The sequence below is a fragment of the Coptis chinensis genome, chromosome 7 (assembly GCF_015680905.1).
Source record: "Coptis chinensis isolate HL-2020 chromosome 7, ASM1568090v1, whole genome shotgun sequence".
Classification (NCBI taxonomy): domain Eukaryota; kingdom Viridiplantae; phylum Streptophyta; class Magnoliopsida; order Ranunculales; family Ranunculaceae; genus Coptis; species Coptis chinensis.
In genome coordinates this window covers 77,082,122-77,098,581 of record NC_141462.1, presented here as the reverse complement: position 1 = coordinate 77,098,581, position 16,460 = coordinate 77,082,122, and the positions used below count along the sequence as shown (strand labels likewise).

General features: G+C 39.3%; 1 protein-coding gene across 1 annotated transcript; it reads right to left on the bottom strand.

Moving 5' to 3' along the window:
- Window positions 1–660: 660 nt before the first annotated feature.
- On the bottom strand, window positions 661–1,302 carry LOC147489015 (uncharacterized). Its single transcript, XM_086574546.1, has one exon. The coding sequence runs from the start codon at window positions 1,300–1,302 to the stop codon at window positions 661–663; it is 642 nt and encodes a 213-aa protein (XP_086430672.1).
- Between the last annotated feature and the right edge of the window lie 15,158 nt (window positions 1,303–16,460).

The window sequence follows — 16,460 nt, the reverse complement described above, 5'->3', positions numbered from 1 at the left end:
GGAAAATAATTCATAGGTTTGAATTTTTGGCTATATCGATCCAAAGAGGGCCTAAATTCTCGCTTATGATATGGTATAGTGATCAAGCAAGTGGACGTGTGATTTCTCTATTCGGAATTTACATCTCCCTTGTGTCATTTCTCAAATATTTCACTCATATAAGGCTTTAGGCTATATTCTCACAGGATTTGTAAAATAAGCACTCTAGCCTAGATTTCAGAAACTTATTGCCAATACAACCATAGATGCTCATGCAATATATTTATGGAAAGATGTAAATATTATTACCTACATATTAACCTAAGTTTCTAAAAATTATTTTAATGCAAAAGCTAATGTGAAACTTCTAGATTATTAAGAGCATATAGAAAGAAACAATACCAATATTCCTAAGTGTATAGCATAAACTTTTTATTTTTATTTTTGAATTTTTGAAAATTTTAATATAAAACAAGTGCATATTATACATATATATATCCTAACAGATGCTTTAAATTACGCGTGTTTCTATGCCACCCCCAAACAAAAAATCATGTTTTATCCTCAAAGTATTAAAATAAAAATGGTAGAAAAATACCATAGAAACGCGTGAAATTTTGGAACATCTGCAAAACAAGGTTTTTTTTTTTTTTTTTAATAATCTAGAGGTTATGGCTGACCTCAACCTGTATTAGAAGAAAAACGGGGATACAAAGTTCCTATTCTATCTTCCTCTATGATACGGTATAACTTTTCATCTAGAGGAGGAGAGAATACAACTTCACCATCATCTGGCGATCTATACAATTTTGACAGATAGTCGGCTGCCTGATTTCCTTCTCGAAAGGTATGGCTAAAAGAGCATTTAACAAAGGTGCGAGTAATACTTCTAATACAGGCTACCGTATTAGCACAATACCATGGGCTGCGTTCACTCCTTTTCAAAATGTTTATGGCTCCCAGAGAGTCCGAGTTGACTTCCAGATTTTCTATACCCATCTCTTGGGCCTGCTTAAGCCCAGCTGCAATGGCTTGGATTTCCTGGTATATGACTGAGTTCCTTGACGAGCAACCTGCATAAGCGTGAACTACATTCCCCAAGCTATCTCGTATAGCCCCTCCATACCCACTTCCATTTTGTTGGACCGAACCATCAGTGTTGAGCATGTAAGCACCTTGTTCCGCTGATTTCCACCTGCACCAAAGTACCTCCTGAGGTTTAAAGTTCATATGCAGTCCCAACCTTTCAGCAAGAGCTCGCAGAGAGTAAGAATCTTTGACCTCTGTCAGATTTTTCTGAATGTACAGTTTCATTGTGGCCATAATCTTTGAGATTAACTGTTTGGGCGTCAACAAGATGTTCTTCCTCTTCCGTCGTTCCTTTCGCACCAAATTTAGGTGGACCGTAGCTCCAATAAAAGCTTTAAAGATATCGGCACGGGTGGTGCTTTGGCGACATAACCTAAAAATACTATACCATTCTCGACGAGGAGTCTTTGACCAGCTCCTAGTCCAAGATAGTTTTTACGAGGTCCGGACCTGCTGCTTTGAGTATTGATGGTCGAAGAATAAATGCTTTGAGTGCTCAAAGACATACCACATAGACGCATTCAGAGAAATGCAAGGTCTTTTTCTCATCAAGCGATCTTGAGTGGGGAGACAATTTGAGAGCAATTGCCACAAAGTAAAAAGAGTATTTTTGGATAGAGAGCTTTCCCCGCACCACCCCCGTACCATTTTACCTTTTGTCTCTCCTTTCGCGAGAATGCATATCCGATTTAATCGAGAATTCCCCGTACTACTACGTGACCAAATAACCTCATCTTTATCTAGGTAACAATTCACTTTCAGTATTCAAGATCACGGTTTTCAAGGAGCTGTCGAGAGATAGATTCCACCATAGAGGACCAGTTACCTTGAGACAAAATTTTGCTAACCTTTGCATCCTTTGGTAGCGCAAAAGAGTGTCTCGCTACTGTTGATTCCCAAAGCGGTTGACCTGAGCACCATGGGTCGTGCCAGAAGAGGGTGTTAGTCCCGTCTGCTATAACATATCGGACATGTTTCCGAGCAATGTTCCGATGCTTCAGAATCCCCCTCCATACCCAAGAGCAGCTTGCTGGTATTTTCATAGTCCAAAAGAAGGACTGCTTTATATGTTGGCTCCAAGTCCAGTTTGACCACAAAGATCCATCCTTCGCAGCTAATCTGAAGATCAGGCCGCAATAAGCCGCCTTGTTCCAAGTTCTGGCATCTATCATACCCAGTCCACCCTGTTCCTTAGCGTACCTTAATACCTCATGGCTGGCATGATGCATCTTCCTTGTCATATTGGGCCCCGACCATAAAAAATGGTTGCAAATCTTAAAAACATTGTCCAGAACTTTCTTTGGTAAAACAAAGGTTTTGGACCAATATACTTGAAAGGATGAGAGAACTGATTGGATAAGTTCAAGTCTACCTACCCTTGACAAAGAAAAATTCTTCCAATTAGAGATTCGAGAAGTCAGTCGCTCTACCAAAGGTAGACAATCTCGTATACCTAACCTTGAAGAGGTTAGCGGTAGACCAAGATATGTAAGAGGCGGAGATATAAGGGGTATACCCAAAGCATTAGCCAAGTCCAGACCTGCTGCATGTGACATACACCCAACCAACAGAGATGATTTATCTGAGTTGATATTCAAACCTGTGAAGAGCGAAAACTGTACAAGAATTTCCTTTATTGCAAGAATAGATGCCATATCTCCTTTGCAAAAAATCATAGCATCGTCCGCAAAAAATAAGTGAGAGATACTCAGCTTCCGGCATTTAGAGTGCGGGTGAATGTGACCAGCAGAGAGAGCTTGCTTTAGAAGGCCAGAGAGCACCTCCATCACCAGGACAAATAGATACGGTGAAATTGGGTCACCCTGCCGAATACCTTGTCTACCTTTGAAGAATCCTTCAGATGTTCCATTGATGATAATGGAATAAGAAGGGGTGGTGAAGCACATCAAAGGCCATTCTATGAAGATAGGAGGAAACCCAAATCTCTACAAAATCATACCCATGGCTTCTCAATTGACTGAATCAAAGGCCTTCTTTATGTCTATCTTGATTGCACAATTCCTGGTGCCGTACTTCCTGTTGTAACCTCGAATAAGCTCATGCGCGAGAATAATATTATCTTGGATGTTCCTCGCTCGACGGCGAAGGCTGTCGACCGAAGAGGTTAAGAGTGGCATAAATTCCTTCATCCTGCTTGTTAGAAGCTTGGCCACACACTTGTAAATAGTGTTACAGCAGGCAATGGGCCTGAATTCATCAACCTTTGAAGGCACAAGATTTTTTGGAATCAAGCAAAGAAGGGTGGAATTTATACCTCTTGGAATGGACTTCCGATTGAACATATGCTGAATTGCAAGAGAGAAGTCTTCCCCAACTATATCCCAAGCTTTCTTAAAGAAGAAGGCATTGAACCCGTCAGGCCCAGGCGTTTTTTTATCATCCATAGAAAAGAGTGCTTCCTTGATTTCCATGATATCAAAATCCTTGGTCAAACTATCTACACTCTCAAGAGGTAGCTCCTGAAGATTAAGCTGCTCCAGAAGCCGAGGGTTACAAGAGGGCGAGGAAGAGGAACCCAACTGATCCCTATAGAAGGATATGAAAGCCCTAGCAACATTAGCCTGTCCCTCCTGCTGATTTCCTTGAGTGTCCAGAATATACCAAATGTTGTTCCTTATCTTCTTTTCCTTTACGGCATTGTGGAAGAAAGCGTTACCTTTGTCACCAAAGGATAACCACTCAGTGTTAGTCCTCTGCATGAGATCATACTCCTCCATAAGCATAAGATCGCAAAGCTCAGATCTACGGCATCTTTCTAGAATAGATGGGTATCAAATGGTCGCTTCTGCATTTGCATTTGGATGTCTTCTAGGTTGGCCCTGGCAGCTACCACCTGATTTTGAAGATCCGTGGAACTAAACTTAGGCCAACCTTTGAGAGCTTCCTTGAACAACTTTAGCTTCTTACAAAGCATAAACGATGGGTTGCCATGTCTAGGGATAGACCAGCACTTTAGAAGAGTATCCTTGAAGGCAGGATTCACAACCCAAGAGTTCTGAGAACCCGAAAAGGTGTGCCTACATGTATAAGAGTTGGAGACCGAGATTACGATAGGCGATGATCTGAAAGACCTTTGCGGTAAAACTTCCACTCCAGAAGATGAGAAATGGGTAGCCCACAAGGAATTGATAAGGCACCTGTCTATCTTAGACCATCTTCGCATAGAGCCAGAACCATTGTTAGTCCACGTAAAGAACCCTCCACTGGATTTATGTTCATAGAGACCAATAGAGTTAAGACAAGATGCAAAGAGATTAGTTTCCCTCGGGTGTACCAAGTCAGTACCAATCCTCTCGTGAGAATAGAGAACATTATTAAAATCTCCAGCCATACACCAAGGACCCGAGAAGGCTGTGTTAAGACTGATGAGATCTTGCTAGAGAGATATCCTTTCCGCTCTTTTGTTACTTGCATAGACTACTGTAAAATGAAACTTCTTCGCTGAAGCAAGGATGGTGACCTGAGCATGTATGAATTGGTCGCTCTCCAAAATCTTTTGAACTCCAAGAACTGAAGGGTCCCATGCGAGAGCCAAATGCGTCCTAGCGACTGCACTGGAATAGTTATGTTCAAACTTCCAAGACGGGTAGCAGGCCTTGCTGATACTCAAAAACTTTTCTTATCGGACTTTCGTTTCCAAAAGGCAAAAACAAGCTAGTTTATTCTTGATTCTGAAAGCATTTAGAGCCTTCGCTTTATTCACATCATTTAAACTCCTAACATTATGAGTGCAGATCTTCATGGGATCATCGTTTATTTTTTCCCCTGTTCCCGGAGCTTTTGGCTCTACCTCTACCTCTATTTCCTGATTTTTGCAGCTATTGTTGTTGTAGCTGGCCTCTGGTAACAACTTGTGACGGCATATTCAATCTTATGTCTTGTGGAGAGATCACAATATGGTCATCAAACGGTTCCTCATTCGTCTCCGAGATGTCGTCATCTATACCTTCCTCCTCCATAACTAATGCTGCGTAAGCATTATTGTCCACATTAAACTGGAAAAGTTCCTCAGCCGATTCAGAACCTATCTCCTGTTCAAGGACTGCCTATGATTGTTCGTGTGTTGAATAGACAACCACTTCTTTTCCTCTGGGGTTTCCACAGACTCGAGAGGAGGTATGGCTACCTGAATTCCCCAAAGGAAAGGGAGAAATTCCAGTCTGCTTATTCAAAGTTGAGCCATCAGTGCCAGAACTAAGAAGACAAGGAAAAATAGGAGTGGCTAGCAGCGGCCCCAGCGAACCAGCACTATCCTTGTTATACCGAGTAAGAGACTGACTTGGCCTCAAAAAAGGTGGAGAGGAATGAGTGCCAACAAATATCATAGCAAAGGCTAGGAGATTCCCTAGAAACCACTTTCCTCTCCAAGAGAGGTCGGAGATCGAGCTGGCATCCTATCAGAACTGGAAGAGACCCTTGTAACTACTAGGCCATTGGTAGAAGGCATATCTTCAGGACCAGCTGGTACAGAGTAACACCGATTTATGTCAACTTGCGAGCTTGGACCAGCTGAAGCTACAGCAGCTGTATTAGCGGTACTAGGAGATTCCCTAGAGACTACTGCATCCAAGAGGGGGGGAGGAGGTTGCAGGTCGTGCTGATGACGTGCTGAAGTCCTTGCAGAACTTGGAGATTCCCTATTGTCAACTGCAACATTGGTCGTAGATAAGACATCAGACCCAGCAGGGTCACTAAAGCTTAGAGTTGCAACATTTTGTGAGCTCAGACCAGCAGCTGGAGCTGCAGCAGAGGGGTTCTGTTCTCGGATCAGACTAGTTCTAGGAACCCACACTTGAGTAGGAGCTGTTGGGCATCTAGCAGTTAGATGTCCAAACCTACAACATCTAGAGCACGACGGGGGTTTCCAAGGATACTCCACGTCAACGAAAACATGTTTGCCACGTATCTTCAATTTTATCGATGATGGAAAATCAAAGTCCAATGGAATAGTAACACAGACTTTCGCAAAATCTAGCCGTCTCTTCATTGACGTTGCTCCATCCATACAGAGAGGACCCCAACAAGACTAGCGAGGAAGGATAGTCCTTTCTTTGTCCATAGTTCTTTCGAGACTTTCGAGAGTTTTGCCCAGATTGGCACTGTTGTAACATTATTCCTTTGGTTTTCCGCCTCCGGTGACCATGGCATAACAACAAAGATCTTCCCCGCGATAAATATTGGACCACCTTTAAGGACAACTTGTTTGTCTTCGGAAGCAGTGAAACATATATAAAACAAGTCCCTGTCTATAGTAATATCCATGGAACCTTTTAACTTCGAGGTTTTCTCTAAAACATTCTTAACAAAGGGAAAGCTCATCCTTTTATCCAGAAAGTATCCGATTAACATATCTTCCCATTCAGCAATACCTACAGCAATAACATCTTGGGGTACCACTGCTGCCCCTTCTTCAAAGGAAGGAGTACAAGGTTCTAAAACCGAGTTCAAAGTTGCCAATATAGATTTATCATTTTGAAAAAGGGAGCTCCAGTGAAAAGGTTGAGGAGAAGAGGATGATTGTGGAGGAGCGAATGAAGTCACCATATCTGGTATAACTTGATAGAAGAGAGGGTGTATGCTACAAGCCTAAAGATCCAGCCCAAAGAACTCACACATTTGTAGAGGATTTTACCTCAGACTGGATGGATAGAGCCACTTCAATTCAGAACATCCACTATAACCAGCGATGGATTTTACTCGAATTGGTTGCAACACAAGGTTAAAACATACTAATATAGAAAAATAAAAACAAACGCAACATTATATGAGTTCCACCCGGTATGGGGTTACAAGACATAAAATGCTTGGGACATAAGCAGACACTAACTGAAATAAAAACTTACCTTACCTCCAGCGTTTAGGCGTCATCCTCATCCTCTTCATAGGACCAAGGCTCTTTTGCATCCTGCCACGCTATGATAACTTGCCAAGCCCTTCGCCGTGTGTCGTCTACCCGTGCTAACCTGTCTAGTGTTATTAGTCTGATGGGGTGTAAGGAGCAACCAAATGAGGTTGCACCTGCCATCCCGGTCAAGTCATAACTCGAAATGAACGAACCACGCAATTGGTGGGTCTCATGATTTCAACCCTAACCCAATCCATGAACTGGGTACAGAATACAAGTAAACAACCACGCATGATGCGACAAACCAAAATAGGCATAAGAAGATACTTATGCCTCATGCTATGGGCTCTCTTTAGACTAGCCGCTAAAACTCTGGGAATGTCATATGGGCGACGTCCCTCAGCTAAAGTAAGGAAAACATCACTAGCAGTACTATTTGGAGAAGTAAACTGCCACTCCCCTAAAATATTCATTAGGATGAATAACATGGTGGTGCCTACATTCAGGAACAGGCTACCAAGGGCTATGTTATATCGCCCTTGGTCCATTACACGAAACACCCCTCCCCATAATACTTATGGAAATATGCATAGTCATAGAGGTATACATTATCAATCATATATCCCCACGTGTTTGTAGGAGTAAACAAAGGCAATCCCGAAACCAACGCTACCAAAGACTTACTGAATTCTAGTGGCATGTCATCAACTAAGATGGAGAATTTCTGTTCTCCATCATGTTGGTAAAAGAAATTAACATTATTGTAGAAATATGCAGTAGTTTGAGGTGAATCTGAAGTCGCCATCGCTTACCGATGATGCCGCCATCCTAATCGCAAGATCCTGTTGCGGAACCAACCTCCATAGGTCTCGCTTCCCAACAAGTCTTCGAAAGACTGCTCAGGTATGACTGTAGGAGATGTCATCACAATAACTACTCTCTAGAAGTGCTATAACAACCCTGGAAAACCTATAAAAAAAATCAGAAAATCGGGTTGCGAAGTTCAGGGTGCGGGGTGCGCTCCGGAATGGCCTAGGTAGGGCGCAGGTTGCGCTCTGGTCTTGCTCAAGTTACAGTGTTTTTAGCGCAGGGCGCGCTCAGAAGTAGCCTATATAAGGCGCGGGGCGCGCTCCGTGTATGAAGAGCAGGGTGCAGGGAAAAAGAAAAGGAAAAAATAGAGGTTTAAGGTGAGAGATGAAAGTGAGATGTGTGGGTTTTGAGTGTAGAATGGAGGAAGTATATATAGGGTTTTAGTTTCTAAAACGAATTAACAAGTTGCCAAAAAAATTTAAGGCAATTGCCGGAAACAAAATATTTCCAAAACCTAAAACGGAAACAACCCATATTCATTATTCTAAAACAAACCTAATATCTTTTAGATTGAATTTAGAATAGCAACTTCCTAACTCATTGAAATTTCACCCTACCATAATATCTTAACTTAGCCATGCCAATATCGGCAACATTCCCACAACTCATCGCAAAATTACTTATAAAATGGTGGATCATATAAAAACAATGCTAAAAAAAAAAATACCACCCCCAAACAATTCGGGAAGGTGGGATTTACGCAAAACTCATCGCATGCTTAGACAAAACCCAATTTAAATTAAAATATAAATTCAAATAATAATTAACTACATAATTCAAATTTAACTACTGAATTTAACAACTTAACATCCAATCTACTAAAAACAATAAAAACAACATCAAAACAACAAATTTATATAATAGAGTTTAGGATGGAAAGACCAACACCCCACCCCCCAAACAAATTTTATAAAACAGAGTTCAAAAAATTTGTTTTAAACGTGGGTATTTTAAAGTCAGATTCCCAAGACTTCCTAGATTACTATTTTTATGTTTTTGATATTTTTATTTTTATTTTTTTCTTTTTATGACTACGGATTAATATAAGGAAAACAATAAAGCAATAAAGACATAATTCACACCATAGAGAAATATGACTCAAAAACCGAGAAAATATACAAGAGTGGAAAACGTAAATTATGTTAAATGTGGACTTAGGATCTGGTACTTACAGCCACACACTCCAAAAGGAGGGCCCGGTTATCTAAATGGTGCACTTACCAAAATATAAGACTGAAATGGAGTGCACCGAAGAATATAATGAGTCTTTTATAGTCAACTACTCAAGATTTTATCTCTAACATATGTATATAATGAACATGCAGCTTACCATATATCAACAACCAAAATAGTTGTGGATCTTGCCATAAATAATTAACATGGAATGCACCCCCAAACAGAATCAAACACCAAGATTTTCTACAACGCAACTTAGTGAAATGAAAGTGAAGTTTGACAGACCTAGAACGTATCGAGCATACACCTTCTTCTTCATCTTTGAACGAAAGGGTGTCCAAGTGAATGATCATGAGAAAATGGATGTTTGTGGAAGATATGTTGGATATGTATAAATTTTAGAAGGAAAGAATGGAAAAAATGGGAATGTGGGTTTAGCACAACTCTCATTCATGGTGTAGGTAGGAACTGTCTCAATTCTGAAAATGAAGGTGTCAAGTGTCTTTTCCTTGGGAATTATTTCTATATTAGGAAGATTTAGAAAATCATGAAGCACAGGAGAAACAAGAGGGTTAAGTGCAAACTCAAGGTTCCTTTGAAAAGGTGGAAGGTGGGGAAAATTGGTGATGGAAGATGAATGAGTGACAGGATGATGTGAGGCGGATGAATGGGGCTCGGCTAAAGCTCTCAGATCTAGATCATCAGAAGCCTTGAGATATGCAAGACATTCCTCAATAGGTGGGTCAAAAGAATCACTGGGATAGAGGGTGAAAAATTTATCTTCCGTTATAGCGTCAAGGGATGAATGGATGTTGACAGGGAGGGACTCGCAAGGTGGCAAGGAAAAGTTGCAAAAGAGTCGAAGAAAATCTTCCTCGACTTCCAGGGAGTTCTCAACGAAGTTGGAACTTCCAAAGGAAAGGAATTTGTGTATCTGATTATCAGGAAACGTGGTTTTGAAATAATCTTAAGCTAAGCTCTCGATCATGCTAACATCTCCATCCGAAGTCGTATCTAGGAACTGTTTCATCATTTTAAAAACATTTACCTCAACAGAAAGATGGCCAAAAGACATGGACATCGAACCATCGCGGCAGTTTATGAGCGCGTTGGCAGTAGCCAAGAAAGGACGCCCTAAAATGATCAGAACAGAGTCATTAGCGACTTCTGTATCGAGGATAAAAAAAATCAGCAAGATAGTAGAAATCCTGAACCTTAATAAGCACATTTTCAACCACACCCTTAGAATACTTAATAGACCGATCCGCTAATTGCAACGTCATTTTAGTAGGTTGCATCTCCTATAGACCTATTTGTTTATATAAATAATATGGGAGTAAGTTAACACTTACCCCCAGGTCTAATAGCACAGTCCTCGTGTGGGAATTTCCTAAGGTGCATTGTACAGTAGGACAACCACTATTAACGATTCCATTATGTTCTGTTAAAGTTGGAAAATGTTTAGTTAAAAAGGCGTCTTTAGAAATATTTGTCTTACGCCTTGTAGTGCACAACTCTTTGAGAAACTTAGCATGGTGAGGTAAGTTTTTAATCGCTTCAAGAAAGGGTAGGTTTATCTTTAGATTTTTGAAAACTTCCCTAATCTCATCGAAATTTATATCCTTGGTTAACATGGCTAATCTCTGGGGAAACGGTAGTTTCTCTCTATATTTAGCATATGGATCAACAGGATGTCTAACCTTGGCTTTTTGTTTCTTAGGTTGTGGTTTAACTGGTACCTCTACAGGGGTAGGATCTTCAATTACTACTTTGGTATCTAGTATAATATCTGGTGTAGGGATATTGTATGACGTTATCAACCACTCTGCCAGAACGGAAAGTGATGATGGAATTTAGCTCACCTACGTTTCCATTTTCATTACTAGTATTACCATTTACCTCAAAGGCTGTGTTTGGTGTTTTAGGGTTAGGTATCGCTTGACCTGAAAATACACCTTTTGGTTGTACTTTCTCTTGGGTTAACTGCTATAAGGAAAGTTGGATGGACTGTAAAATCTGTTGTTGGGTTTGCATAAAGGCATCGAAACGATCCGGTTGTGGAGGAGTGTTTGCTATAGGTTGTGTGACAGGAACTATGTCACGTTGATTATTAACAGGTAGGTTATGATAGTTATGATTAACCGAAATGATACCTCTATTAGCATTATAATTATTATTGTTATAATTATTATAATTACCCTAACCTTGTCCTTGACCTTGTCTTTGTCGTGGTGGAGCTTGGTTGTAATTGTTTGCTGGCTTAACATTTTGATTATTATACCCTGGAGGTGTAACTTGTTGATTATTTCTCCAACTAAAGTTGGGATGTTGTCTCCAAGGGGCGTTAGGAATAGGATAGCTATTAATAGAGCAAACATTATCTTGTTGTGATGTTTGTTGTTCATATGGGAGAGGGCAATAGGAGTCGGGATGCTCAGGACTCAAACATAAATTACATCAGTTAGAGTTGACATTCATGATGGGAATAGGCTTTTGTTGAACAGAAATAGCTTCTACCTTTTTAGTTAGAGATTCGATTAAAGTTTTAAGATCGGGTTTAATCTCAAACATACTGGCAGCCTTAACTGTTGAAGAAGAACTAGCAGGGCGAGAGAAATTGTCACTACCCCCCTAGTTATTATTACACTTTGTTTAATCTTTTAAAAATTTATAAGCCTCTGAGGCTCCTTTATTGAGGAAACTACCCCCATTCATTATATCAAGGACCTCTTTATGGTGGTGTAATAGTCCCTTGAAAAAGGCACGAACTAACGTATCTTTGGCGAGGTTATGATGTGGACACTCTATAAGAAGGTCAGTGAAACGATTCCAAACCTCTGAAAAGGATTCATGAGGATTCTGTCGAAATAAATGAATCTTGGAAAGCATTTTATCTGTCTTCAGTGGTGGGTAAAAATGTTCCATAAATAGTTGAACAAGTTTGGCCCATAAGTCCACAGAATTAGGTGCTTGGGCAGTTAACTAAGACGTCGCCTTATCGGCTAGGGTGAAAGGAAACACCCTCAGTTTAATTTGTTCAGCACCAACCGTAGGATGATGGAATGTGGTAAGGACTTGTTCAATCCTACACATATGCTGATAAGGTTTTTCGTGGTCCAACCCATGAAAAACGAATAACAAATTAAATATATTTGGGGGGATTCGAAATCTCTCACTAGGTCTGCAAGAACGATGCAAGATTTTGGGTTATCGTTCAAGGCTTTGTAAAAGTTAGAGAGAGGAGACTCTCTTTCTTCAGCCATTATATCAGGTGTAGTGTGTAGTATACTAGCTAGAGGTGTAGTTAGTGGTATACTAGATAGGCGTGTTTGTTGACGCTGACGTTTGATTATGTTAGGCATTTTTCTTCTACCTAACCTTAATCTCATGCAAGGCTAAGACCAATCTTAACTAAACACGACAAACGTCAAAACAATCCTAATATGCTACTATAAATCCTCTAACAGGAGATGCGAGGAGTGGAAGAAAGAAGTACCTGAATGCCTCCTTGCTTTGCTTATGAATAGCGTCTTGTATACGCGAGCTCAGTATGTTTAACAAGTTAGAAACACTGAATAACATGAAGAAATGGAAGTTTGTACTAACCAGTGAAAATCGGGATTTTTCAGAAGAGGGCGTGAGTAGTGCTCACAAGTAGCCTAAATAGGGCGCAGGTCGCACTTAGGTGGAACTCGAGTTCTAGGAGGTTCAGTGTAGGGGGCGCTTGATCTTTGCCTTGGATGGGCGCAAGTCACGCTCCTTCCTAGCTCGAGTTACAGGCGTTTCAACATAGGTGGCGCTCAAAATTTGCCTTGTACAGGTGCGGGGCATGCTCAGGCTTGTTCTTGGAAAAAAAAAATTAGTTTATGAACCAAACAATCACTATTAGAACCAAACAAGGGTGGGTGGATTTAATGGGACTTTGGGAAGACTAACAATACTAATGAAAACAATTCTAAACGGAACTAAGATGGCAGCGGTGCCATTTGATAAAAGATAAAATGCTAGTTTTACCCAAGGCCCAAAATATCGATATCGATAAATATATCGGTGTACCCAAAAATCGATATATATCGGATATATCTATTTTTTTAGTGACCAGTCCAAACTATTTAAAATATCATAAATATCGGATATATCGGAAATATAGGAAATATATCGGAAATATATTGGAAATATCGGATTTACATTAAAAATGGTCAAAAAGTCAACCAATATATATCGTAAATATCGGATAATCGATTATATCGGCGATATAAAGTTTTATATCGGAAATTCTGATATATATTGGAAAAAAAGGAGTTATATATTCGGTAGATATATATCGGAAATATCGATGTTGGTGTACCAAAATACCGATATATATCGGCGATATATCAGATATATCGGCGATATTTTGGTCCATGGTTTTACCTACGAATAAGCGATGAAACTCAAACGTAAGTAAAATTAAAACTAATTCCTATTCTATATATCAAAGTTCTCTATTCTCGATGCTATTGCAATATAGTTGGAATAGAAAGTTCGTTCCACTCCTAGTTCTTTAGAATTCAATGTTAACTACGATAATCAGTTCTACCAAAGTCAATGAGAGTAACGATGGAAGTTATACTAAACAAGATACGATAATTCAAACTACGGAATTACTAATTTGACAATATGAGGAGGAATTAAGGGGATTTGATTCCACCTTAATTCGACTTAATCAACTAGCGAGGAATTGTTGTAATCTGAATTGCAATGCTTTCACATAGCAATTGGGTCTTCCTAATCCCTAATTGTTCATGGTAATCTCTACCAACTAACAACTAGCATGTGAAACAATCAAACTCATTCTCATGGTGAACTAATTGCTTTCTAGAATGGAATAGAATATTACGAACTATTCTACACTAACAATAATCAAGTTTCATTAAGGCTTCTTCAAACCCCTCTAATGGAGGTTTTAGTCTTGAATCATTATACTATCATTAATATATAAATAATAACAAGACATGATAAAAAGATTATAAATTTAATATATTGATCTAATCAAGGATTCAAAACTGAATTCACAACTAAGTAATGATTAATAACCAACTAACTTTATTGATCTAATGAATAATAATCTAATGATTCGAAATGGATTACAACTAAAATTAAAACTAATCTAGAACTAAGATGATGATTAACTAATTATCAAATTAATACAACCTAATTATGAATTTAAGACAACTAAAACTAAATAAGAATTGAATCAATAAACTAAATTAAAATGAAAAACTAATAATTTATTATAAAACTAAATCTGATTCTAAATAATATATCTTCTTTGTTCTAACACTAATTCTATTATAATGGTAACTAATTCTATTGAATGTATAAAAAAACTAGATCCAAAACTAAGTTATTGGATTCCTTGCTAAGTAAAAAACTAGATAGATAAAAACTAATTGACTAAGTAAAAAACTAACTTTAAAACTAATTTTTTTTTATCTAGAACTAGGTAGCTTAAGAGCTAAGCTTTTGTCTGTTGATATAGAAGAGACTAGATCTACAATTTCGTGCATGGGCTTGGAGCCATGTTTTGGGCTGGAAAATCAAGCCCAAAACCTTATTACTTTAGTCCACAAAGGGGTTTTCAGCTATAAATGACTTCAATAGCTTTTTCATCTATTTTGCTCCTTTGATTGGGTCAAGGCTTGGACCATTAGAAATCTCGTTCCGAGCCGGTCGTTTTGACATAAGGTAGGCCCAATTCCGATATCTGAATCCAAAGATACGGCTTTTGTAAGTTCTACTGACTTTTGTGCACTATTTCTGCCCGCATTGACTTTGGCTTTTCAGCTTTGACCAGGCTTTAAAAAGGCTTTTTCTCCTTAAATCTTGGCCTTTTATCATAGAACTTCTTAGCAACCAACCCTTGCTCCTTTATCTCGCAAAAGGGGCCTATTTCTGCACATATTTGATTCCAATGCCTGAAATACATAAGAACACAATAACAATACTAACTCTTACTTATTAATCACATAATTTGTCAAAAGTGATATTGTTAAAGGGGTTAAAACTACAGTTTTGGGCTCTTATCACCCAACTTGCGAATTAATCTTAGAAAGGTGTCCTTACCGAGAGGTTTAGTGAAGGCGTCAGCCACCTGATCTTAGAATGGAACGAACGTAGGAGATAGTAATTTGGCCTATATCTTGTCGCATAAGAAATGACAGTCCAATTCTATGTGCTTCATTCGTTCATGAAAAACTGGATTTTGAGAGAGATAAAGGGCGGCTTGATTGTCACAGAATATGTTCATCGGAGAAGGATGAGAAATGCCTAAGTCAGAGAGAAGATACTTCAACCATTGAAGTTCACACGCCAGGGTAGCCATGGAACGATATTCGACTTCAGCAGAAGAACAGGATACAGTGCTCTGTTTCTTTGTTTTCTAGGATATAGGCCTAGAACCAAGAAAAGTGTAATAACCACTAGTATAACGATGAGTGACAGGGCAGCCAGCCTAATCAAAGTCACAGAAACCAGAGATGTGTAAAAAACTATTAGTGTATAAGAGAATCCCTTTGTTGATCGAACCTTTAAGGTAGCGGAGTATACGATGAGCAACATCTAGATGTGGAGTCCGTGGGGACTACATGAAATGGCTGAGATAATTAACAGAATAAGTGATATCTGGACGTGTAACTATGAGATATAAGAGATGCCCAATCAAGCGACGATAGACAGTAGGATCCTGAAGTAATATGCCATCACCGGTATGGAGGTTGATGTTTTGTTCCATAGGGAACTCAGAAATACGACCACCAGTGGTACCACAATCAGACAAAATGTCCAAAAGACATTTACATTGTATAAGAAATAATCCTCCTTTGGAACGAGCAACCTCGATACCCAAGAAATATTTTAGTCGTCCCAAGTCCTTGATATAGAACTTTGCTTCTAAAAATTGCTTCAAGTTCTGAATGAAAGATGGATTGTTGCCTGTGATCATAATGTCACCACATACACAAGGACAAATGTAGAATCATAACCACAAATATTAGTGAATAGAGAATAATCAGACTTAGACTGAGTGAAGCCGGCAGTGATAAGAGTGGTAGAGAGTTTGGCAAACCATTGCCGAGAAGCCTGCTTAAGTCCATATAAAGACTTATTGGGGCGACATATCATGTGCTCCCCCTGTTTGGCGAAACCAGAAGCTAAGGTCATATAAACAATTTCATCCAAATCACCTTGGAGAAAGGCATTGTGAACATCCAGCTAATGAAGAGTCCAATGTCTAATAGCAGCAATGGAGAGAAGTAATAGAACAGTGACTAATTTAGCAATGGGTGCAAAAGTGTCATGATAGTCTTGGCCTTCAATATAATTGTAACCCTTGGCAACAAGACGAGCTTTGTAACGTTCAATAGAACCATCTGATTGATATTTAATCTTGAAAACCCATTTACAACCAATAGGCTTATTATGAGAGGATGACGGAACAAGA

Coding starts and splice junctions, on each gene's coding strand:
- LOC147489015 (XM_086574546.1), bottom strand. CDS start 1,302: ATGGCCACAATGAAACTGTACATTCAGAAAAATCTGACAGAGGTCAAA.